This window comes from Oncorhynchus tshawytscha, linkage group LG19 (assembly GCF_018296145.1).
Source record: "Oncorhynchus tshawytscha isolate Ot180627B linkage group LG19, Otsh_v2.0, whole genome shotgun sequence".
Classification (NCBI taxonomy): domain Eukaryota; kingdom Metazoa; phylum Chordata; class Actinopteri; order Salmoniformes; family Salmonidae; genus Oncorhynchus; species Oncorhynchus tshawytscha.
This window is the reverse complement of record NC_056447.1, coordinates 47,282,161-47,306,944: the sequence shown is the minus strand read 5'-3', so window position 1 is coordinate 47,306,944 and position 24,784 is coordinate 47,282,161. Positions and strand designations below refer to the sequence as shown.

The following is a 24,784-nucleotide window of genomic DNA, read 5'->3' as shown; positions in this document are numbered from 1 at the left end:
AACAGTGAAATGCTGGGGTAGCCTTTTGACTAGATGTTCAGGAGTCTTATGGCTTGGGGGTATAAGCAGTATAGAAGCTTCTTGGACCTCCAGTACCGCTGTGGACTAATAAACTAATAAAAGAATGGACGAGAGGTCCTGGACCTGAAGAACAGTTTGCATTTCTCCCACAGTCAGCTCGATGAGTTTAGACATCTCTGTATGTCATTGAGAGAGGACACCAGTTCTGTATGTGAATGCATAATAACAATGAAAAAAAAAAGCTGATTATATCAGTCAAGGCGGAACAACGTGGTTGTGGACGGAATTGCAGAATCTCCACGAGACCTGGACGTCTGAGGACAGAGTGAGTGAAATGATCTCAGTGAAACTGAAGATGGACCATAGGAAGAATGAGGTGGAGTGCACCAACAGGACTGGAAGACCCATCGCCATCCCAGGTGACAGGCCCAGGCCGATAGTGGTCAAGTTCCTGAGGTTCAAGGACCTGATAGCTGTTCTGCAAAGAGCCAACAACTTGAGAGGAATGTACTGTATATCTTCCTCAACAAGGACTATCCTGAAGCTGTAGCGAAGACCTTAAGTCAAGTGTTATTAAAGTGTTGTGGTTGCAGGTTCACCTGGCACATCTAAAGCCTTTTCTTGCGATAGGCCACCAAGTGCTAACTGTCAGTATCTAAATCATGTGTGAAATGCTTGATAGTGTATGTGATGTAAACAGAGAGGTCTACTTTTTTGGGGGACCTGAATATTGAATGGTTTTCATCAAGCTGTCTGCTCAAGAGGAAGCTTCTCACTGTAACCAGTGCCAGTAATCTGGTTCAGGTTATTAATCAACCTACTAGGGTGTTTACAAACACCACTGGAACAAGATCATCCACATGTATTGATCACATTTTTACTAATATTGTAGAACTGTGTTCTAAAGCTCTATCCGTACCCATGCAGTGATCACAGTATAGTGGCTATATCCAGGAAGCCAAAATAGTGTATTGCTGCGTCTCTTATGTGGATGATGTTAAAACATATATGTTGGTCTGATGTGATTAATAATGAGCATGCTGACGCTGCACATTTATTAATTTATGAAATTGCTTCTTCCAATTATTGATAAGCATGCACCTGTTAAGAAACTGACTGTTTAAGCTCCATGGATTGATGAGGAATTTAAAAACTGTATGGTTGAATGAGATGGGGCAAAAGAAGTGGCTAATGAGTCGGTGCACGTCTGGCTTACTGCAAACTGAGAAATGATGTGACTAAACTCAACAAAAAGATAAAGAAACTGTAGTATGAAGCCAAGATCAATTAAATAAAGAATAATGGAGAAAAAAAACTTGAGTACTTTATATGAAATTAGACAAATTCAACTCCATCTTTCATCGAATCAGAAGGCATATTCATCAAAAACTTTTGTTAACAGTTATTTTAATGATTACTTCATTGGCAAACTTAAGCAGTAAATGCCAACAACAAACAGTGAGCCATCGTACTCATGTATAAAGAAAAATGTAATAATGAAAGAAAAGCATTGCAAGTTAGAATTTTGTAAAGTTAGTATGGGAGTGGTGTAAAAATCAATCAAGAATGACAAACCTGGCATTGACAACTTAGATGGAAAGCTATGGAGGATGGTAGCTGACTCTATAGCCACTCCTATCTGTCATATCTTTAATCTGAGCCTAGAGGAAAGTCGGTCATTCCGCTACCCAAGAGTGGTAAAGCAGCATTTAATGGTTCTAACAGCAGACCTATCAGCTTGCTGCCAACTCTTAGCAAACTGTTGTAAAAAATGGTGTTTGACCAAATACAATGCTACTACTTTGTAAACAAATTAACAAGACTTTCAGAATGCTTATAGAGATAAGCACTCATGCAATGCATTGAAAGAAATTGAAAATAAATAGATATTGAGAGCTGTACTGTTAGATTTCAGTGTAGCCTTTGATACTATTGACCATAACCTGTTGTTGAGAAAACGTATGTCTTTTCAACCTCTGCCATATCATGGATTCAGAGCTCTCTATCTAATAGCACTGAGGGTTTTCTTTATTGGGAGCTTCTCTGTCAAACAAGTGTGGTGTACCGCAAGACACCTCTCTAGGCCCTCCTCTCTTTTCTATTTTTCCAATGACCTGCCACTGGCATTTAACAAAGCAGGTGTGTCCATGTTTGCTGATGATTCAACCATTAACGCATCAGCAACCACCGCTAATGAAGTCACTGAAACCATTAACAAAGAGTTGGAGTCTGTTTTGGAATGGGTGGCCAGTAATAAACTGGTCGTGAACATCTCTAAAACTAAGAGCGTTGTATTTGGTACAAATCATTCCCTAAGTTCTAGACCTCAGCTGAATCTCCTAATGAATGGTGTGGCTGTTGAACAAGTTGAGTAGACTAAATTACTTGGGTGTTAACTTTAGTTTCTGAACAGTCATGGTCAAAACATATAGATTCAATGGTTGTGAAGATAGGGAAAGGTCTGTCCGTAATAAAGAGATGCTCTGCTTTCTTGACACCACACTCCACAAAGCACGTCCTGCAGGCTTTAGTTTTAGCTTATCTTGATTATTGTCCAGTCGTATGGTCAAGTGATGCAAAGAAAGACCTAGATAAGCTGCAGCTGGCCCAGAACAGAGCGGCAAGTCTTGTCATCACAGGGCTATTATTAATACTACGCATACCAGTCTCTCGACTACGAGTTCAGAAAAGACTGACTGCGTCACTTCATGTTTTTATAAGAAACATAGTTTCAAATGATTTGCATCGTCAAATTACACACCGCACTGACACACACACTTATCCCATCAGACATGGCACCAGGGGTCTTTTCACAGTCCCCAGGTCCAAAACAAATTCAAGGAAACATACAGTATTATACAGAACCATGAGTGGATGTAACACCCGTCTTATATAGCGCAAGTGAAGAGCAAACCTGGTTTCAAAAGACACAATGCGACGCCTCATTGCACAACACCTCTCTCCCATGTGACCTAGTTGTTGTGTGTATGTACTGACATGTATGTGTAACTGATGCACACACACACACTATATGTTTATGTTTTTAAACATATGTAAATTGTAAAGTATTTTGTCTGTAATGTATTTTTCGTTATATGTTCGACCCCAGTAAGACTAGCTGTCGCCATTGGTGTCAGCAAATGGGGAACCTAATAAATCAAAAATGTAATCTCGAATGCTTTCATTTACTATTCCACCATAATGCTATATCTTACCATGTTTGTCCATCTGTCTGTGTAGGCGGTGGCCCCCCTGTCACCAGTCATCCTGGTGGGGACACACACAGACGTGAGCGAGGACCTCCAGCTGCAGGCTTGCCTGGATAAGATCCGCCAGGAGCTCCTCAACCACCAGGGCTTCCCTGCCATCCGGGACTACCACATGGTGGCGGTGTGCGAGGACTCGGACTCCATCGGCAGACTCCGCAAGGCTATCGCCAGGGAGGTCGCCAACTTCAAGGTAGCTAGTGTTGTTAGCCCTAATGTTTATGTAATTTAGACTAGCCAGAATTTCCACTGATGTTCCACATATACCATCATTCCAAGCTCTAGCTTGCCTAAAAGGACAATCCTTGACAGCTTTGTTTGTACTTTTGACTTATTTCAATGGTCCACGTAAGTTCCATACACAGCACTGTGTGCAAAGCCACTATACCTTTTAGTGACCCTCCACACCCCTTTCACTCCCGCTCTCCACAGATCCAAGGGCAGCTGGTGATGGGGCAGCTGGTCCCAGAAAGCTATTTGGAGCTGGAGAGAAGGGTGCTGCTGGAGAGGGCCAGGGTGCCGGGGGAGTTCCCCGTGCTCAGACACCAATACCTGCTACAGCTCATCCAGGAGAGCCAGATACAGCTGGAGGAGGCTGAGCTACCCCACGCTGTTCACTTCCTCAGCGAGGCCGGTCAGTGGGGTGGGGGGTGTGTGTGTGTGTGTGTGTGTGTGTGTGTGTAATTGGTTTCTTCATTAATGTGTTGGAATCCCTGGTCATAATTGTGCTGGTGCTATGGTCTTCACAACGTAGGAAATTATCTCAGCAAAAAAAGAAACGGCACTTTTTCAGGACCCTGTCTTTCAAATAATTTGTAAAAATCCAAATAACTTCACAGATCTTCATTGTAAAGGGTTTAAACACTTTCCCATGCTTGTTCAATGAACCATAAACAATTAATGAACATGCACCTGTGGAACGGTTGTTAACACACTAACAGCTTACAGACGATAGGTAATTAAGGTCACAGTTATGAAAACTTAGGACACTAAAGAGGCCTTTCTACTGACTGAAAAACACCAAAAGAAAGATGCCCAGGGTCCCAGCTCATCTGCTTGAATGTGCCTTAGGCGTGCTGCAAGGAGGCATGAGGACTGCAGATGTGGCCAGGGCAATATATTGCAATGTACGTACTATGAGACGCCTGAGACAGCGCTACAGGGAGACAGACAGAACGGACAGCTGATCGTCCTCGCAGTGGCAGACCACGTTTAACAACACCTGCACAGGATCGGTACTGCCGAACATCACACCTGCGGAACAGGTACAGGATGGCAACAACAACTGCCAGGAACGCACAATCCCTCAATCAGTGCTCAGACTGTCCACAATAGGTTGAGAAAGGCTGGACTGAGGGCTTGTAGGCTTGTTGTAAGACAGGTACTCACCAGACATCACCGGCAAAAATGTCGCCTATGGGCACAAACCCACCATCGCTGGACTATAGATAACTTCACCCGCCTTCTCAAGGACTTTGTATGGCCCGTTCCATCGGTCCAAAAACGTAGATTCTGAGGTGGAGACCAACACCAACACTTTGTCTCCTGGCCTGAAGTCCCTTCATTGTACCCCTCTGTTGTACACCCACACTTAGGCCTCCAGCATGTGTTCCCGTACCAGAGGCCACAGGGTTGCCACCCGGTCTCTGTCTTCCACGTGCTCCACCATGGTTCGGTGGGGCGACGGTTGCTGTTCCCAGGCTTCTTTAGCTTCATCCAACAGTCCTCGGGGTTGTCTCCTGTACAGGAGTTCGAAGGGAGAGAATTCTGTTGAAGCTTGGGGCACTTCTCGGATCGAGAACATCATGTAGGGTAGCAGCTGGTCCCAATTATTTCTGTCCGCCTCCATCACCTTCTTTAGCATTTGCTTCAGGGTTCAATTGAATCTTTCCACCAATACATCAGTCTGTGGGTGATGCATTGAGGTACACAACTGGGTTGTTTTCATTGGTTTGCGTAGATCCTTCATGATTTGTGACATGAACAGGGTGCCCTGGTCGGTCAATATCTCGTCGGAGATGCCTACTCGGGAGAACAGCATGACTAACTCACGTGTGATTCCCTTGGTGGCCATGGTGCGCAGGGGAATGGCTTCCGGGTACCTGGTGGCATAATCCACAATCGCCAGGATGTATTGGTGCCCTCGGTTGCTCTTGGGTAGAGGTCACACCAGGTCCATTGCGATCCTGTTGAAAGGGACTGAAATAATGGGTAGGGGAATTAAGGGGCTGCGAAAGTGGGGTTTTGGCGCCACTTGCTGGCACTCCGGGCAATTGCAGCAGTAATCTTCCACTGCTCTCTTCACCCCCGGACAGTAAAATCGTGTCTTGATCATGTCTAAGGTCTTCTCCACCCCTAGGTGAGCCCCAAGAATGTGCTCCAACTACCGGACAGATGGTACAAAGGGACGGGCCACCAACAACAACTCCATACGTTCGTCATTCTTCTTCACGACCTGATACAGCAACTTCTTATTCATAGAAAAAGGAGGACAACTAGAATGCAAATGGGGATTTTATTAGGGGGGTTTGCACACTGGGGAAAAGGGGGGAATTCACCAACCATTTCACAGTCCACAATCCGTTCTCGTTGTCCATTCCATTCTCCAGGGGTAATACTAAAACTCAGGTCCAGTTCAGTGCACTGTGGGGTTAATCAGACAGTCCAGGTCACAACGGGTAATCACACAGATATTTCTCTCTTCTCGCACTCTCCATAACACACGCTTCCCTCTCCCTTCTCTGCCCCTTTGTGCAAGCCGCTTCTTCTTTTATCCCCAAGTACTACCTGGCTTAATGACTCATAGTCTTCCCTTGTTGGGGCAGGAAGTCCATATAAGGCTCAGGGGTGGAGCCAGCGGACCGCAAGATATCTCCCTTCAATAACCACTCCCCTCACCTCTCCCTCCTGTCTGCCACAATATGTTTGTGTCTTCTGTTCATAGCACAGCCAGGTATTATTTGTTTGATGTACTTAAATGGCAATGTCTGTTTATAGGAGTCCTTCTGCACTTTGACGACCCGGCCCTCCAACTCAGAGAACTCTACTTTATCGACCCACAGTGGCTCTGCAACATCATCTCACAGGTAGACACACACACACACACACACATACACACACACACTACAGGAGGATGGAATGAAGTGAATAGAACGTTATCATCCACATGGAAACCACGTGTTTGATGTGTGTGATTCCATTTATTCTGTTCCAGCCATTACAATGAGCAGGTCCTCCCCAATTAAGGTGCCACCAGTCACCTGTGACACACACACACACACAATGACCTCATTCAATCACTTCCTCCTCTCTCTCTTTCTCTGTGTAGAAACTGTCTCTGAAAAGCTCTGGATTCTGGGAGAATCCCAAAGGCGTAGTCCAGCGCTCTATGGTGGAACGGTTCCTATTTGAGAGTAAGTGTTTCCCCAAGTGCCACCTGACCCAGTACTTTAAACTGCTGGAGAAGTTCCAGATCGCCCTGCCCTTCGGAGAGGACCAGCTCCTAGTGCCGAGCAGGTAAGAGGCATACCATTTTGTTGATTTTAGTATTGTTTGAGCCAAAATGTCCTACCAATTTCCTGAATTCTGTATCTACTGAATGGAAACTGTTGTCTATATTGTCTCAAAACCTCTTTGCCAAGAGGTTTTGATTGTGATTGTCTTGTCCTTCCCTCACAGTCTCTCCAAACACCGGCCAGTAATTGAGATGCCCCACTGTGAAAATTCTGAGGTCATTGTTCGTCTCTATGAGATGCCCTACTTCCCCATGGGATACTGGTCGAGACAGATCAACCGCCTACTTGAGGTCTCCTCCTACATGCTCTGTGGCAGAGGTACTAATGCTGACATTAAAGGGATAATTACTTAGGTTGTTGTCGTTTCATCCAAAGTTCATTAGCTGGAAATTTAGCCATGTCCAGAATCTCCTGGATAGTATTTTTTAGAACATGCAGCAAAGATCCTGGAAACTGATTCTATCAGTACTGTATACACTGAGTGTACAAAACATTAGGAACACCTTCCTAATATTGAGTTGCTGCACCCCCTTTTGCCTCAATTTGTCTGGGCTTGGACTCTACAAGTTGTCGAATGCGTTCCACAGGGATGCTGGCCCATGTTGACTCCAATGCTTCCCACAGATATGTCAAGTTTGCTGCATGTCCTTTGGGTGGTGGACCATTCATGATACACACAGGAAACTGTTGGGTGTGAAAAACATTTCCATCTTGTGTCTTGCCCATTCACCCTCCGAAGGGCACACATACACAATCCATGTCTCCTCCCCTACACTGATTGAAGTGGATTTAACAGGTGACATTAATAAGGGATTGTGGCTTTCACCTGGATTCACCTGGTCAGTTTATCTAATGGAAATAACTTTTTTGTACACTCAGTGTATATGGCTCTAATTAGCCACAATGTTGTTGTGTTGGTCCAGAAAGAGAGCTGCGTCCCAACCGTATCTACTGGAGGAGAGGCATCTACCTGAGCTGGTCTCCTGAGGCCTACTGTCTGGTTGAGGCTGCCAACGTAGAGGACAACCCTGCCAGCTTCGTCAAGATCACTGTGCCCTGCTCACGCAAAGGTACTGGAAGTGCACCACAGCCTAGACAATAAGGTATCCATACTGAAATGTAAATGCCGTCAACACTAGTTTAAGGAAAATAAAAAATAATAATTGAATAATTTCGGTTGTGAGCTGAAAAACGATTAAGAACCCCCGGTTTGATAAACTGCGTATAATATATTGCAATAAAGAGTGAAATAGATCATCAGTTGGAGATGATGATGATGGTTGTCAAATCAAATACACTGCTCAAAAAAATAAAGGGAACACTAAAATAACACATCCTAGATCTGAATGAATGAAATATTCTTATTAAATACTTTTTTCTTTACATAGTTGACTGTGCTGACATCAAAATCTCACAAAAATTATCAATGGAAATCAAATTTATCAACCCATGGAGGTCTGGATTTGGAGTGACACTCAAAATTAAAGTGGAAAACCACACTACAGGCTGATCCAACTTTGATGTAATGTCCTTAAAACAAGTCAAAATGAGGCTCAGTAGTGTGTGTGGCCTCCACATGCCTGTATGACCTCCCTACAACGCCTGGGCATGCTCCTGATGAGGTGGTGGATGGTCTCCTGAGGGATCTCCTCCCAGACCTGGACTAAAGCATCCGCCAACTCCTGGACAGTCTGTGGTGCAATGTGGCGTTGGTAGATGGAGCGAGACATGATGTCCCAGATGTGCTCAATTGGATTCAGGTCTGGTGAACGGGCGGGCCAGTCCATAGCATCAATGCCTCCGTCTTGCAGGAACTGCTGACACACTCCAGCCACATGAGGTCTAGCATTGTCTTGCATTAGGAGGAACCCAGGGCCAACCACACCAGCATATGGTCTCACAAGGGGTCTGAGGATCTCATCTCGGTACCTAATGGCAGTCAGGCTACTTCTGGCGAGCACATGGAGGGCTGTGCGGCCCCCCAAAGAAATGCCAGCCCACACCATGACTGACCCACCGCCAAACCGGTCATGCTGGAGGATGTTGCAGGCAGCAGAACGTTCTCCACGGCGTCTCCAGACTCTGTCACGTGCTCAGTGTGAACCTGCTTTCATCTGTGAAGAGCACAGTGCGCCAGTGGCGAATTTGCCAATCCTGGTGTGCTCTGGCAAATGCCAAACGTCCTGCACGGTGTTGGGCTGTAAGCACAACCCCCACCTGTGGACGTCGGGCCCTCATTCCACCCTCATGGAGTCTGTTTCTGACCATTTGAGCAGACACATGCACATTTGTAGCCTGCTGGAGGTCATTTTGCAGGGCTCTGGCAGTGCTCCTCCTGCTCCTCCTTGCACAAAGGCGGAGGTAGCGGTCCTGCTGCTGGGTTGTTGCCCTCCTACGGCCTCCTCCACGTCTCCTGATGTACTGGCCTGTCTCCTGGTAGCGCCTCCATGCTCTGGACACTACGCTGACAGACACAGCAAACCTTCTTGCCACAGCTCACATTGATGTCCCATCCTGGATGAGCTGCACTACCTGAGCCACTTGTGTGGGTTGTAGACTCCGTCTCATGCTACCACTAGAGTGAAAGCAACGCCAGCATTCAAAAGTGACCAAAACATCAGCCAGGAAGCATAGGAACTGAGAAGTGATCTGTGGTCACCACCTGCAGAACCACTCCTTTATTGGGGGTGTCTTGCTAAATGCCTATAATTTCCACCTGTTGTCTATTCCATTTGCACAACAGCATGTGAAATGTATTGTCAATCAGTGTTGCTTCCTAAGTGGACAGTTTGATTTCACAGAAGTGTGATTGACTTGGAGTTACATTGTGTTGTTTAAGTGTTCCCTTTATTTTTTTGAGCAGTGTAATATGATTACGATATGATAAGATATGGAACATTTTATCTTACGAAGTTGCATTTATCAAATCAAATTGTTTCTCATGCTCCTTAAACAACAAGTGTGTAGACTAAAAGTGAAATGCTTACTTATGGCTCCTTTTCCAACAATGCAAAGTTAAAATAGAGATACAGGAAATAAGTACACAGTGAATAACAATAACGAGGTAAAAAAAATAGCATAGCTATATACAGGGAGTACCAGTACTGAGTTGATGTGCAGGGGTATGAGGTAATTGAAGTAGCTATGTACATATAGGTAGGGGTGAAGTGACTAGGCAACTGGATAGATAATATAAAGTAGTGTGTGTGTGTGTGTGTGTGTGTGTGTGTGTGTGTGTGTGTGTGTGTGTGTGTGTGTGTGTGTGTGGTACCAGATGCACTGGTACCATTTGCCATGCGGTTTCAGAGAGAACTTTCTATGGCTTGGGTGGCTGGAGTCTTAGAATTCTGGGGGGGCCTTCCGCTGACACTGCCTGGTAAAGAGGTCACTACCCTCTGTAGTGCCTTGCGGTCGGTTGCCTTGCAGTTGCTGTATCAAGCGGTGATGCAGCCAGACAAGATGATATTAATTGAGCAACTGTATAACTTTTTGAGGATCTGAGGGCCAGTCCAAATCTTTTCAGCCTCCTGAGGGGGAAGAGGCACTTTCGAGCCCTCTTGACAACTGTGTGGGTGTGTGTGGACAATGTTAATTCCTTAGTGATGTGGACACTGAAGAACTTGAAGCTCTCGACGCGCAACACTACAGCCCCATCGATGTGAATGGGGGTGTGCTCGCCGCTCCGTTTCATGTAGTCCACGATCAGCTCTTTTGTCTTGCTGATGTTGAGGGAGAGGTTGTTGGCCTGGCAACACACTGCCAGGTCTCTGAGGTCCACCTCCCTATAGGCTGCCTCATTGTCATTGTGTCCTCAGCAAACTTGATGATGGTGTTTGAGTTGTGAGCGGCCACGCAGTCATGGTTGAACAGGGAATACAGGAGGGGACTAAGCACACACCTTTGAGGGACCCCCCTGTTGATGGTCAACATGGCGGATGTGTTGTTACCTTCCCTCACCGCCTGGACGAGGTCCGTCAGGAAGTGCAGGATTCAGTTGCAGCGGGAGGTGTTCAGTCCCAGGGTCTGGGAGCTTGGTGAAGAGCTTGGAGGGGACTATGGTGTTGAGTGCTGAGCTGTAGTAAAGGAATAACATTCTTACATAGGTATTCCTTTTGTCCAGGTGGGTGAGGACAGTGTAGGCCGGCTCATAGCCTGTGGCAAAAATGAGGGGACACGAACAACAGGTATAGGCCAATCAAAAAGGTTCTTTATTGTAAACCAAACTATTAACTTTAAACAAAGAAAAAGGAATGAGGTGTGAAAGTATCATAATGTAAGGTGTATGTAAAGTGCATGGATGTGTGAGTCTGTGTGTGTGAATATGACTGAGTGAAAACTAAGTAAAACTACAAAGGAACAAACAAACAGGATCATACCTGGAGGAGCAGAGAGAAAGAGAGAGAGAGAGATAGAGACGAGTGATTAGTGAAGCCGTTTAAATACCCTGAGCCCAGGTGACTCCAATCACTAACGACCCTCCTCTACCTGCAGGAGGAACCGCCCCTGCACTGCAGAGGAGGGGCTGTGACAAGTGCAATAGAGATTGTCATCTATGGATCTGTTAGGGCAGTATGCGAATTGGAGTTGGTCCATGGTGTCTTGGATGATGGTGTTGTGAGCCATGACCAGCCTTTCAAAGCATTTCATGGTTATAGATGTGAGTGCTACGGGGCGATAGCCATTTAGGCAGCTTGCCTTGGCGTTCTTGGGCACAGAGACTATGGTGGTCTGCTTGAAACAAGTTTGTATTATAGATCGGTTCAGGGATAGGTTGAAAATGTCAGTGAAGACACCTGCCATCTAGTCAGCACATGCTCTGAGTACACGTCCTGGTATTCCGCCCCCCAGCCTTGTGAATGTTAACCCGTTTAAAGGTCTTACATCGGCTATTGGAGAGTGAGATCACACAGTCGTCTGGAACAGCAGGTGCTCTCATTTATGGTTCAGTGTTGCTTGCATCGAAGCGAGCATAGAAGGCCTTTTAGTTAATCTGGTAGGTTCACGTCACTGGGCAGCTCGCGGCTGGGTTTCCCATTGTAATGAGTGATAGTTTGTAAGCCCTGCCACGTCCTTCGAGCATCAGAGCCGGCGTAGTAGGATTCGATCTTACTGCTGCATTGACGCTTTGCCTATTTGATGGCTTGTCGGAGGTTGTAGCAGGATTTCTTATAAGCATCCGGATTGGCGTCCTTTTCCTTGAAAGCGGCAGCTCTTTAGCTCAATACAGAGGTTGTGGGTGACGTGGTGATGATGGTTGTGTTACTCCTCAGGTCGTGTGTTACTGGGTCAGGTAGTGGACCATGTTGACTCTCTCTTGGAGGAGTGGTTCCCTGGTCTCCTCGCCACTGATATCCATGGCAACGGAGAGACCCTGCTGAAGAAATGGGCTCTGTACAGCTTCAAGGATGGACAGGAGTGGAGCAAGATACTGCTGGAGGACCTGTTCACTCACATAGATAAAGGTATGTCTTTTAACGCTTGGATTTGACAATCGATACCTGTGTTAGTCATGTTTCTGGAATATCATAATTGAAAGAAATTTGAAACAATTTGGTAACACTACAAGCAATTGTGCATGTTCTTAAATTCATGGGAGAGATACACGAAGAGCTACTTTAATGTAACAATACCTTTTAAAAGTCTAATGTAGCCGTTTTTATCTCAATATCAAATCACCTTACTGTGATTTTTTTTGCCATTCAAATGGTAAAAAAGAAACAAACAGCTTCTTAGCAAAGAGTGATTTCTCAAGCAATAATTTTGCTAGGACTGTCTGGGAGTGGTCTGAGTGGCGATGAAAAACAGAAAACTAGCTGTTATTGGCAGAGAGGTTTGGAACTCTCTTTCTTAATGGTCTATTAACTAATTTACTGTCGGGTGATGTCACCAGGCAGGCCAAATCTCCATCCCAACAAAACAGGCTGAAATTTCAGGTGGTCTTTTCAAACAGCCCTTACACATTTTTTTGTAATTTAACCTTTATTTACCTAGGCAAGTTAGTTAAAACTTATTGACGCACCCATCCCGTTAGTGGGAACATTTTCATCAACATCCGCTGAATTGCAGCGCGCCAAATTCAAATTAAATTACTACAAATATTTAATTTTCATGAAATCACAAGTGCACGATAGCAAAACACAGCTTAGCTTGTTGGTAATCCACCTGGCGTGTCAGATTTAATAAAGCTTTTCGGCGAAAGCATACCAAGCGTTTATGTAAGAACATCTCTCTCAGTAAACTATTACAAACAGCTAGCAGCCAAGTAGATTGGTCACGAAAGTCAGAAAAGCAATAAATTAAATCGCTTACCTTTGATGATCTTTGGATGTTTTCACTCACGAGACTCCCAGTTACACAACAAATGTTCCTTTTGTTCCATAAAGATTATTTTTATACCCAAAATACCTCCGTTTGTTTGTCACGTTATGTTCAGAAATCCACAGGAAAGAGCGGTCACGACAACGCAGACGGAAGTTCCAAATAGTCTTCATAATGTCCATAGAAACATGTCAAACGTTTTTTATAATCATTCCTCAGGTAGTTTTTAAAATATATATTCGATAATATATCAACCGAGTGTGTAGGTTTTTCAATAACAGCGGGAGGAACAATGGCGGCTTTACTCTGTAGTGCAAAAACTCACTCTGAGAGCCCCTACCTATCCAATTACGCAATGTGATCTTACACCCTCATTTTTTAAAATAAAAGCCCGAAACTATGTCTAAAGACTGACACCTTAGGGAAGCCAGATAAATAGGAATCTAGTTGATATCCCTTTAAATGGAGGATAGGCATGCATAGGAACAGAAGGGTTTCAAAATAAGAGGCACTTCCTGATTGGATTTTCCTCAGGGTTTCACCTGCAATATCAGTTCTGTTATACTCACAGACAATATTTTGACAGTTTTGGAAACTTTAGAGTGTTTTCTATCTTTTCTAGAATTATATGCATATTCTAGTTTCTAGGCCCGAGAAATAGGCAGTTTCAAATGGGTACGTTATTTTAGCCAAAAACGAAAATACTGCCCCCTACACTCAAGTTTTAGAACAAATTCTTATTTACAATGATGGCCTACCTCGGCCAAACCTTAACCTGGAAGACGCAGGGCCAATTGTGCGCCGCCCTATGGGACTCCAAATCATGGCCGATTGTGATACAGCCTGGAATCAAATCAGGGTTTGTAGTGACACCTCTAGCACTGAGATGCAGTGCCTTAGACTGCTGCGCCACTCAGGAGCCCTATAATGGAATTATTCAAATGTTCTAAATTTCATAGTATTATACCAACATCATAGTGTGGCAATATATATAAAACACAGGAAATCTCATTTTTGATCCCTCTGGACCTTTAACTTATGCCTGATCTCTCTCTTTTCTAATCTCCCTTCCTCCTGTAGACTGTCTTTTGGTAAACCCGGAGGACCCTCGCTGCACAGTGCCCATCTCTCAGATTGCTCCAGACCTGATCCTCAGTGACCAGCCTGCTGGAATCATCCTTGACAGCGAGGAGCTTGAGATAGACCTTACCAAGGAGAATCTGCTGGGTCAGTTACAATAATAATTTTATTTATATCGTGTTTTTCATTTACAGACAAATCACAAAGCTCAGAAAGGTCAGTGGGATTGTCGTCTCTTTCAACAGCTGCAGTGTCAATGACACAAATTTGTTCATTTTCTGAATGTAGGGGATGGTGGTTTTGGGTCTGTCTATCGAGGCATCTACAAAAATGAAGAGGTGGCAGTGAAGATTTTCAACAAGCATGCCTCTGATCTCTATATACACCGACTACTCCGACAGGTAATCTAATAATCTGAGTCAGGTGTTTTAGTGTCTGCAGGAATAGCTGGAGAATAGCTCCAAGACCAGGAAGTTCTAGTGATCATTGCTGGTCCCGGAGAGATATAGAGGAAAAAACAGGCTTACAGTGCCTTCGGAAAGTATTCAGACCCCTTGACTTTTTACACATTTTTTCCATTGCAGCCTTATTCTAAAATGGATTAAATAAAACATATTCCTCAGAAATCTACACACAAAACCTCATTATGACAAAGACAAAACGGGTGCTATGACCCTTTGCTATGAGACTCAAAATTGAGTTCAGCTGCATCCTGTTTCCATTGATCATCCTTGAGATGTTTCAACAATTTTATTGCAGTTCATCTGTGGTAAATTCAATTGATTGGACATGATTTGGAAAGGCACACACCTGTCTATATAAAGTCGCACAGTTGACAGTGCATGTCAGAGCAAAAACCAAGCCATGAGGTTGAAGGAATTGTATGTATAGCGCCAAAACAGGATTGTGTCACAGATCTGGGGGAGGGGGACCAAAAAATGTCTGCACCATTGAAGGTCCCCAAGAACACAGTGGCCTCATCAATCTTAAATGGAAGATGTTTGGAACCACTAAGAATCTTCCTAGAGCTGGCCAAACTGAGCAATTGGGGGAAAAGGGCCTTGGTCAGGGAGGTGACCAAGAACCCGATGGTCACTTTGACAAAGCTTTAGAGTTCCTTTGTGTAGATGGGAGAACCTTCCAGAAGGACAACCGTCTCTGCAGCACTCCACCAATGATGGTAGAGTGGCCAGATGGAAGCCACTACTCAGTAAAAGGCACATGACAGCCCGCTTGGAGTTTGCCAAAAGGCATCTAAAGGACTCTCACCATGAGAAACAAGATTCTCTGGTCTGATGAAAGCAAGATAGAACTCTTTGGCCTGAATGCCAAGCATCACATCTGGACGAAACATGGTGGTGGCAGCATCATGCTGTGGGGACGCTCCAGAGCACTCAGGACCTCAGACTGGGGCAAAGGTTCACCTTCAAACAGGACAACCACCCTAAGCACACAGCCAAAACAATGCAGGAGTGGTTTCGGGACAAGTCTCTGAATGTCCTTGAGATGGCCAGCCAGAGCCCAAACTAGTACCCGATCGAACATCTCTGGAGAGATCTGAAAATAGCTGTTCAGCGACGCTCCCCATCCAACCTGACAGAGCTTGAGAGGATCTGCAGAGAAGAATAGGAGAAACTCCCCAAATACAGGCGTGCCAAGCTTGTAGCATCATACCCAAGAAGACTCAAGGCTGTAATCGATGCCAAAGGTGTTTCAACAAAGTGTTTAGTAAAGGGTCTGAATACTTATGTAAATGTGATATTTCAATTTTTTATGTTTTATAAATGAGCAAAAATGTATGCAAACCTGTTTTTGCTTTGTCATTATGGGGTATTGTGTGTAGATAAGGGGGGAAAAAATATTTAAGACGTTTTGGAATAAGGCTGTAACGTAACAACATGTGGAAAAGGTCAAGGGGTCTGAATACGTTCCGAATGCACTGTATATAGTCCTGGAGAAGGTACATCAGCTATGAGGTTGGTCAATTTGGGAAATAGGAATTTCAGGTTACTTCCTGAATTGACTGATTGGAAATGGATCCGATAAGCAGTTGCTGGCTATCCAGACTCTTTGCTCCGGTTAGAGATGATCCTATCGCTGATGACTTTTTGTACAACACCCCTCATTTTGACGTCACCACAAACCACTTCAATGATGGCAGTCTCAGACTAAGTATGTAACGAACGAGTAGCGGAATAATTTAATGTCAGGCCAGGTTGTTTGTGTGTGTGTGTGCGAGCGCGTGTGTGCGTGACACTGTCTTCAGGCTAGACAAGCAGTACTCTTAAGTTGGTCTCTCTTTTCCTTCTGTCTCTTTCCAGGAGTTGGTGGTGTTGGGTCGTCTCCACCACCCCAGCCTGGTAGGGCTGCTGGCAGCCGGGGCGGCCCCTCATCTCCTGGTGATGGAGTTAGCCCCCAGAGGATCCCTGGACTCTCTGTTTGAACACGAGAACAGCAGCCTCAACCGCAAGCTCCAGCACAGGATTGCTCTGCAGGTGGCCGACGGGCTCAGGTAGGTTAATCGCTCAATAGACACATGCATACATATATATACACACATTACATACAGGTGAATGCCCACAAGAACGTGCACACGCGTCAGACAAAGTGTTCAATGATATTCAGTTATTTCCAAGTACAGTGGGGGAAAAAAGTATTTAGTCAGCCACCAATTGTGCAAGTTCTCCCACTTAAAAAGATGAGAGAGGCCTGTAATTTTCATCATAGGTACAATTCAACTATGACAGACAAAATTAGAAAAAAAATCCAGAAAATCACATTGTAGGATTTTTAATTAATTTATTTTCAAATTATGGTGGAAAATAAGTATTTGGTCAATAACAAAAGTTTATCTCAATACTTTGTTATATACCCTTTGTTGGCAATGACAGAGGTCAAACGTTTTCTGTAAGTCTTCACAAGGTTTTCACACACTGTTGCTGGTATTTTGGCCCATTCCTCCATGCAGATCTCCTCTAGAGCAGTGATGTTTTGGGGCTGTTGCTGGGCAACACGGACTTTCAACTCCCTCCAAAGATTTTCTATGGGGTTGAGATCTGGAGACTGGCTAGGCCATTCCAGGACCTTGAAATGCTTCTTACGAAGATACTCCTTCATTGCCCAGGCGGTGTGTTTGGGATCATTGTCATGCTGAAAGACCCAGCCACGTTTCATCTTCAATGCCCTTGCTGATGGAAGGAGGTTTTCACTCAAAATCTCACGATACATGGCCCCATTCATTCTTTCCTTTACACGGATCAGTCGTCCTGGTCCCTTTGCAGAAAAACAGCCCCAAAGCATGATGTTTCCACCCCCATGCTTCACAGTAGGTATGGTGTTCTTTGGATGCAACTCAGCATTCTTTGTCCTCCAAACACGACGAGTAGACATATGACATTCTCCCAATCTTCTTCTGGATCATCCAAATGCTCTCTAGCAAACTTCAGACGGGCCTGGACATGTACTGGTTTAAGCAGGGGGACACGTCTGGCACTGCAGGATTTGAGTCCCTGGCGGCGTAGTGTGTTACTGATGGTAGGCTTTGTTACTTTGGTCCCAGCTCTCTGCAGGTCATTCACTAGGTCCCCCTGTGTGGTTCTGGGATTTTTGCTCACCGTTCTTGTGATCATTTTGACCCCACGGGGTGAGATCCTGCGTGGAGCCCCAGATCGAGGGAGATTATCAGTGGTCTTGTATGTCTTCCATTTCCTAATAATTGCTCCCACAGTTGATTTCTTCAAACCAAGCTGTTTACCAGATTCAGTCTTCCCAGCCTGGTGCAGGTCTACAATTTTGTTTCTGGTGTCCTTTGACAGCTCTCTGGTCTTGGCCATAGTGGAGTTTGGAGTGTGACTGTTTGAGGTTGTGGACAGGTGTCTTTTATACTGATAACAAGTTCAAACAGGTGCCATTAAAACAGGGAACGAGTGGAGGACAGAGGAGCCTCTTAAAGAAGAAGTTATAGGTCTGTGAGAATTTGTAGGTGACCAAATACTTATTTTCCATCATAATTTGCAAATAAGTTCATTAAAAATCCTACAATGTGATTTTCTGGATTTTTTTTCTCATTTTGTCTGTCATAGTTGAATTGTACCTATGATGAAAATTACAGGCCTCTCATCTTTTTAAGTGGGAGAACTTGCACAATTGGTGGCTGACTAAATACTTTTTTGCCCCACTGTATGTCTATAGTAAACCCAAACAAACAAATTTGAATTGATGATCTATATTGGGAACTCTCAATTTAGACACATTGTACATCACTGTTTCCTCACTTTACCTCCCTTCCATATTGCCAGGTATCTCCACTCGTCCATGATCATCTACCGGGACCTGAAGCCTCACAACGTGCTGCTGTTCAACCTGAAAACTGACTCAGAGACCATCGCTAAGATCACAGACTACGGCATCGCTCAGTGCTGCTGCAGCATGGGGGTCAGGAGCTCTGAGGGCACCCCAGGTAGGAACTAACCCTTCAGTGTACATTTAGGGAAAATCTCAGCATGTTTCAAATTCCTTTCCTTCATCCCTTTCTATCTGTCTCTGTCCCCCTCTAGCCCCATGACTCCTCCTCTATTTTACTCTCTGTCTCTGTCCTCCTCTAGCCCCCTGACTCCTCCTCTATTTGACTCTCTGTCCTCCTCTAGCCCCATGACTCCTCCTCTATTTTACTCTCTGTCTCTGTCCCCCTCTAGCCCCATGACTCCTCCTCTATTTTACTATATGTCTCTGTTCCTTCTTTCTCCCTCCCTCTCCCCTAACCATTTCTCTCTCCACCCACCCAGGTTTCCGGGCACCAGAGGTTGCCCGGGGCAATGTGATCTACAACCAGCAGGCAGACGTGTTCTCATTCGGCCTGCTGCTATACGACCTGCTGACCTGTGGTGAGCGCATCTCAGATGGCATGAAGTTCCCCAGCGAGTTTGACGAGATCGCTGTGCAGGGCAAGCTGCCAGACCCAGTGAGGCACCACGGCTGCTCCCCCTGGCCAGGCTTCCAAGGCCTAATGAAGGACTGTATGAGGGAGAATCCCCAGGACAGACCCACCTCCACACAGGTAACTGTTCTACTATTACTGCTACTTGTCCCCGCCTGGCTGTGTGTGAAATGTAGATGTTTCACTGACTGTCTGTAGGTTTTGAACTGACTATGTAAAGGTGTGACTAAACTGACTACTTGCATTTGTGTAGGTGTTTGACTAACTGTGACTATATTTGCCTGTGTGCACTGTAGGTGTTTGAGAGGCTGAACTCTGGGGAGATGCTGTGTCTGATGAGGGAGCTAGTGGTCAGCAGAGCTGCCAATGCTGAGTGTTTCACGGTGGGCTACAGCAGCGCCAGCAACGGCCCCAGTTCTAACCCAAGGGCCTGGGTGGGAGGGGGCAGCAGCACACGGAGACTGGGCTGTGTCGCGTCTGTCGACCTGGAGACTGAGAAAGTCACAACACAGGTATTCATAATAGAGGATCTCTCAACGCAGGCACTCACATTGTAGGGATTTGCAAAGTACTTGTTTACAACACAATACCAGCTCTAACAGTAAATGTATTACTGCAGCTAGATAATTAGAGCTCAGGTATTCAAACAATAGCATATGTCCTCACAATATCTTTGACATACAGTGAAAAGTTTGGAAACACCTACTCATTCAAGGGTTTTTCAAATGTTTTTACAATTTTCTACATTGTAGAATAATAGTGAAGACATCAACTTGATGAAATACCATATAGAATTATGTAGTAACCAATAAAGTGTTCAACTGATCAAAATCTATTTTATATTTAAGATTCTTCAAAGTAGCCACCCTTTGCCTTGATGACAGCTTTGCACACTCTTTTGGTTACTACATGATTCCACGTGTGTTATTTCATAGTTTTGATGTCTTCACTATTATTCTACAATGTAGAAAATAGTAAAAATGTAAGAAAAACCCTTGAATGAGTAGGTGTGTCCAAACTGTTGACTGGTACTGTAAGTCCTCATAAGTCTCTGTGACATAGGTCCTCACAATACACAAACACAGACTAATCTGTGTTTAAAATTCCTGTATTCCTCAATGCTAATGTCTGTCTTCTCCCTGCAGGTGATTGACACGAGTCCTGTCTTATGCCTGGTGACTGTCCAAGTCCCAGACGAAGCCTGTGATTGGCTGGTGGCTGGTACACAATCAGGGGCACTGGTCATGATCAGCACTCAGAACCTGTCCAACTGGCACAACCTGCAGAGTGTCACCGACGCTGTGACATCACTGTTCTTCCACACACAACCTCGGCGCAGGTAAGAGAGTGTCAGACTAGATGCTAAGCTATGGCTATATCAGGGTTCTGCACTAACATCATTTGGTCAAACCAATTTTGTTTATAAAAATATATATATATATAATTGATAATGACCTGACCTGTGTCCCATAATGTGCCTGCATTCCATAGAGAACCAGGCTAATAATGGCTAGCCATCTTTTACATTAGCATGGCCTTGTGTTCTTACATTGATTTGGATATATTTACTGTAACAGCAAAGGAAAGAGACAGTTCAAATAAAGTACAAAATGTATTTATTGCAGATTTTAAAGTGCTATGTGTAATTTTCTGAGAAATCCTCTAGAGGGCAGAACTTTTTACAATTATGGCAAGGTAACAAACAAAAAAGTTAGTGGGGAGATGGACTGATTTCCTTGCATTTCTTCAAGTTTTCGCTCTCAAGATCACACTTTTTTTAATAGAAAAACAACTAAATTGGATGTTCTAAGTCCATAACAGTGCTTAAACCACATCGGGGACGACCATTTTTAAGGTCTGGGGAAAATCTGAGAAATTTAGATTTAAAAAAAAATGTAGTTACCCTTTAATTCAGGTCTGCATCAAGTCAGCCAGTTGTGGAGGTGTTTCTACAGATGGCTGTATTGGTCTGCTAAAACAGCAATAGTAAAGGCCCAGTGCGCTGCTTTTGTGAAATATTTATTTATTTTGAGATTGTTCAGGGGTGCTACAGCACTCTCAGCACCCCTACTTCCCGTGCTCTGCACATGTGATGGAGTTTTGAAAACAAATGGCCACTGGATTGATGCAAATAATCATGATTCTGCCAGGTAGGCATAAGCTACTTTGTAGTTACCTTTTAAATGCCTTTCCATCCACCCGAAAACAGTTAGGCTAACATTAGCATCGCTAACAGCTACACAAAGTGGTAGACATATAGACGCTATGCACACCGCACAGAGCAGGGCTCGGCATTCAGGTAAGTTTGCCAGTGACAAACAATGAACATTTTCAAGGACTTACATTTTATATTTAATTGTTGTAATAGCCTATAGCAAAAGAACTCCCCAAACACACTAATGAAGTCTGTCCATAGCTAGTCAATCCTGCCATTTGAGATGTTGAAGAGTTATTGAGGGGTTACTGTATCCTGTTTTTAAAATGAGAAGGCAACCATTAACCCGGTTCCCTTTTGTAATGGAACACTTTGCATGGAAAACCAAGTTGAAGCCATTATTCAATGCTGTCTTGCTCATGATAACCTCAACAAGCGCAACAGGCTAGCGCAACATTCTTCATTTGAAATGGCTTTAAATAACGAAAGAGCCTACATCTCTCATAAAAACTGATCATTAATGAAATTATATAATTATTATATTGAAGCAGTGGAATTTATAAATTGGCATCCATGACTTCGATGACTTTTCAAGGATCAACGAGGTAATGTCAGATATTCAAGGTAGGCTATTCCATGTTGACTGAATTGTGCATCGCAAATATTCAGCCAAGACTTTGAACTTTTTAAATACCTGGTTTCAGTGGAGGCTCCGCTGAGGGGAGGACGGCTCATAGTAATGGCTGGAATGGAGTCGGTGGAACGGTATCAACCACATTGAAACCACGTGTTTGATACCATTCCAATGACTCCATTCCAGACGTTATTTTGAGACGGCCTCCGCTGCCTGATTTGCCCATTCTTGACTTGGCATTTACTGGTAGATGCCATAACTTGGAACATCCTTTCTACCTCTGTGGGTCTTCACTCCACGCAACAACCAGTTGTTTGAGAGCTGCACGCTCTCTGCCCGACAGATTATCTATAGGCTATACTGTATGTGTACAGTCCACGTGTGATAAATAATCTCCATGACGAACAAACTGCTTCAGGAATCCTTCTGGTTTTTTAATCAATTATGTGGCCTACACTAAAGATAGCATTATTACTATGCTTTTTTCACTGGCCCAAGAAGGCGACTGACAGGATAATCGACTGACACACACAGACAGGGGCATTCCCGTGCAGTTGTTGCCTCTTCTGAAAGTTGTTTTAATTTTGGTCAATTGCACAATACAGTTGAATAAATTATAATAAAATATAAATAATAATACATTTTTAAAAAGCATGACCAGGTAAAACATTTTCCCCGGCAACCTTGCGACCAATAAATGTGTGTCGCACGGCCAAGTCAAAAGGTCGCAAGTGAGTCTGTTTTGGTCACGGTATCGAACCCTATGCTATGCTATGGCTATGGCTATGACTACTGCTATGCTATGCTATGGCTATGACTACTGCTATGCTATGCTATGGCTATGACTACTGCTATGCTATGCTCGTTCCAAATAGCTGTACATGGAAAAGTACATCTGGTAAAGGTAGAATATACAATATTTAATGTGTATTTACAGTGATGTTAACATTATGTTACCAAGTAAAGTACTGACACTGATTTTTTTGGATTTAATTTCAGTCAAAGAAAGAATTACTTGTTAGTTGGGACAGCAAATGGAATTCTGACGGTTTATGAGGACTCTGCGCTCCAGGTAGAGAATGGCCAGCCAGTCAAGACGTTGCACATCGGGAACGTCAACACCCCAGTGATGTGTCTGGGCCAATCAGGTCACTCCCTGGACAGGACCACTGTGTGGGCCGGCTGTGGGACCAGAATCCTTTCCTTTACCGCCGACTATGGCGTCTGTAAGACCATTGACACTAAACCCAACAGCCTCTTCCGGTGAGTGTCACCTTCAGAGATGTAACCTGATATTTTGGCGGCCTGCAGGGCTGTCGATTTGTTTTCTAAGTGTGAAGTGAGTTGCTCTGTGTGTGTGTTCTCCTCAGGCAGCATCATGCGGTGAGCTGTGAGCCGTGTGTGTCTCGTATGGTAGTGGAGAAGCATGTGTACCTCAGCAAGGCTGGAGGGCAGAGCGTGGAGGTGTGGAATAAGAAGAGTGAGCGGATGATTGACAGCATTGACTGTGCCAAACTACTCAGGTTAGCTCCACTCTGACACCACACACACGTTTCCACTGCTGTGGGAAAAAAAGAAAGTGGTTCCTAAATAGTTTCACCCCTCCCCCTACCCCTCACATGCCCCACAGTTTGGGAACCACTGCCTGAACCCACTCTGTGTTCTTGGCCCATAGACACGACTCCAGCCGGCAACCCAGAAAGGCTCATTCAGAGTTTGAATTTGGAGCAGATACTCCAACCTGGGCGAACATCAAGTCCCTCCTGGTGCAGCAAACCACCACTACCCTGTGGATCGGCACCCGGGGAGGCCACCTCCTCCTGGTAGAGCTGGCCAACCTCCAGCTGCTGCAGGTTATCAGCCCCCACTGCCAGTCCATACGCAGCATGGCCTCTGTTTTTATAGGTAACGACTGTCTGTCTATCTGTATGGCTGTTTATGTTTCTCATTGGGGGGCCTCGAGCAGATATATATAAATAGATAGATTTTTAAAAAATGATTACTAGTATAATTATTTTTTTAACATGCCAAGCTCATGAGGCCACTTGATGATGTGAGGCCTGAGGCAATTGCCTTTTCTGCCTAATGGTAAGTCTGCCACTTCAAATACACAGCCCAAAACAAGTATTTTAATGGTTATTTATAAAGCTAATCGTCAACGCAGTTGTATTTAAGAGGATTTTCACATACCTGGGTAAAGTGCATGGGAGTATATTTCTAAATACATTAAAATGTTCAACTACTCTTTGTTTCAAATAAAAATATCTAAATACGTATTTTGAATGTATGTGAAAGTAATTGAGATATTTGAAATAGTATTTGAACCTAGGTCTGCTTCCTGTTTGCACAGTGGTGAAAGTTTCACGAACTCGTGTATTATTTTCATATCATAGAAACACTAAACCGTAAGAATGTGGTCCTGGTTTTGGGAAGAAGACTGTCCCAAGATAAGAATCAATATGGTAAGAAACAATGACAAAGACCTAACAACTACACAGAATTTCCCAAGAAAACTTAAATGAGATATTGAGAGTACAATCTGTGTGTGTGTGTGTGTGTGTGTGTGTGTGTGTGTGTGTGTGTGTGTGTGTGTGTGTGTGTGTGTGTGTGTGTGTGTGTGTGTGTGTGTGTGTGTGTGTGTGTGTGTGTGTGTGTGTGTGTGTGTGTGTGTGTGTGTGTGTGTGTGTGCTCCCAGACGAGGAGTCTGTACTGATGGTGTGGAACAGTTCTCTGCCTCTGGAGGTCAAGGACCTCAACAAACACTGTGAGATGAGAGGGGAGATCACAGCCAAGATGAGAGAGCAGCAAAACGACTGAGTCAATTACTGAGCCCACAGCTTGGTACGTACCTGTACTACA

At 44.4% G+C, this 24,784-nt stretch overlaps 1 protein-coding gene across 6 annotated transcripts in view; it reads left to right on the top strand.

Annotated features, from left to right (window-relative positions):
* Positions 1 to 24,784, top strand: part of lrrk2 (leucine-rich repeat kinase 2) — a 59,352-nt gene that overhangs the window by 29,426 nt on the left and 5,142 nt on the right. For all 6 annotated transcript variants that reach the window (XM_042301761.1, XM_024380093.2, XM_024380090.2 and 3 more), the window contains exons 31-49: positions 3,262 to 3,480; positions 3,720 to 3,921; positions 6,285 to 6,373; positions 6,616 to 6,803; positions 6,966 to 7,120; positions 7,726 to 7,872; positions 12,073 to 12,264; positions 14,201 to 14,347; positions 14,489 to 14,601; positions 16,522 to 16,712; positions 18,499 to 18,659; positions 18,985 to 19,256; positions 19,433 to 19,648; positions 20,282 to 20,475; positions 22,925 to 23,188; positions 23,296 to 23,448; positions 23,601 to 23,830; positions 24,319 to 24,387; positions 24,621 to 24,766. In XM_042301761.1, coding sequence (XP_042157695.1) covers positions 3,262 to 3,480; positions 3,720 to 3,921; positions 6,285 to 6,373; positions 6,616 to 6,803; positions 6,966 to 7,120; positions 7,726 to 7,872; positions 12,073 to 12,264; positions 14,201 to 14,347; positions 14,489 to 14,601; positions 16,522 to 16,712; positions 18,499 to 18,659; positions 18,985 to 19,256; positions 19,433 to 19,648; positions 20,282 to 20,475; positions 22,925 to 23,188; positions 23,296 to 23,448; positions 23,601 to 23,830; positions 24,319 to 24,387; positions 24,621 to 24,742 — 3,324 coding nt within the window. In that variant the 3' untranslated portion in view covers positions 24,743 to 24,766. The remainder of the gene's footprint in view (positions 1 to 3,261; positions 3,481 to 3,719; positions 3,922 to 6,284; positions 6,374 to 6,615; positions 6,804 to 6,965; positions 7,121 to 7,725; positions 7,873 to 12,072; positions 12,265 to 14,200; positions 14,348 to 14,488; positions 14,602 to 16,521; positions 16,713 to 18,498; positions 18,660 to 18,984; positions 19,257 to 19,432; positions 19,649 to 20,281; positions 20,476 to 22,924; positions 23,189 to 23,295; positions 23,449 to 23,600; positions 23,831 to 24,318; positions 24,388 to 24,620; positions 24,767 to 24,784) is intronic.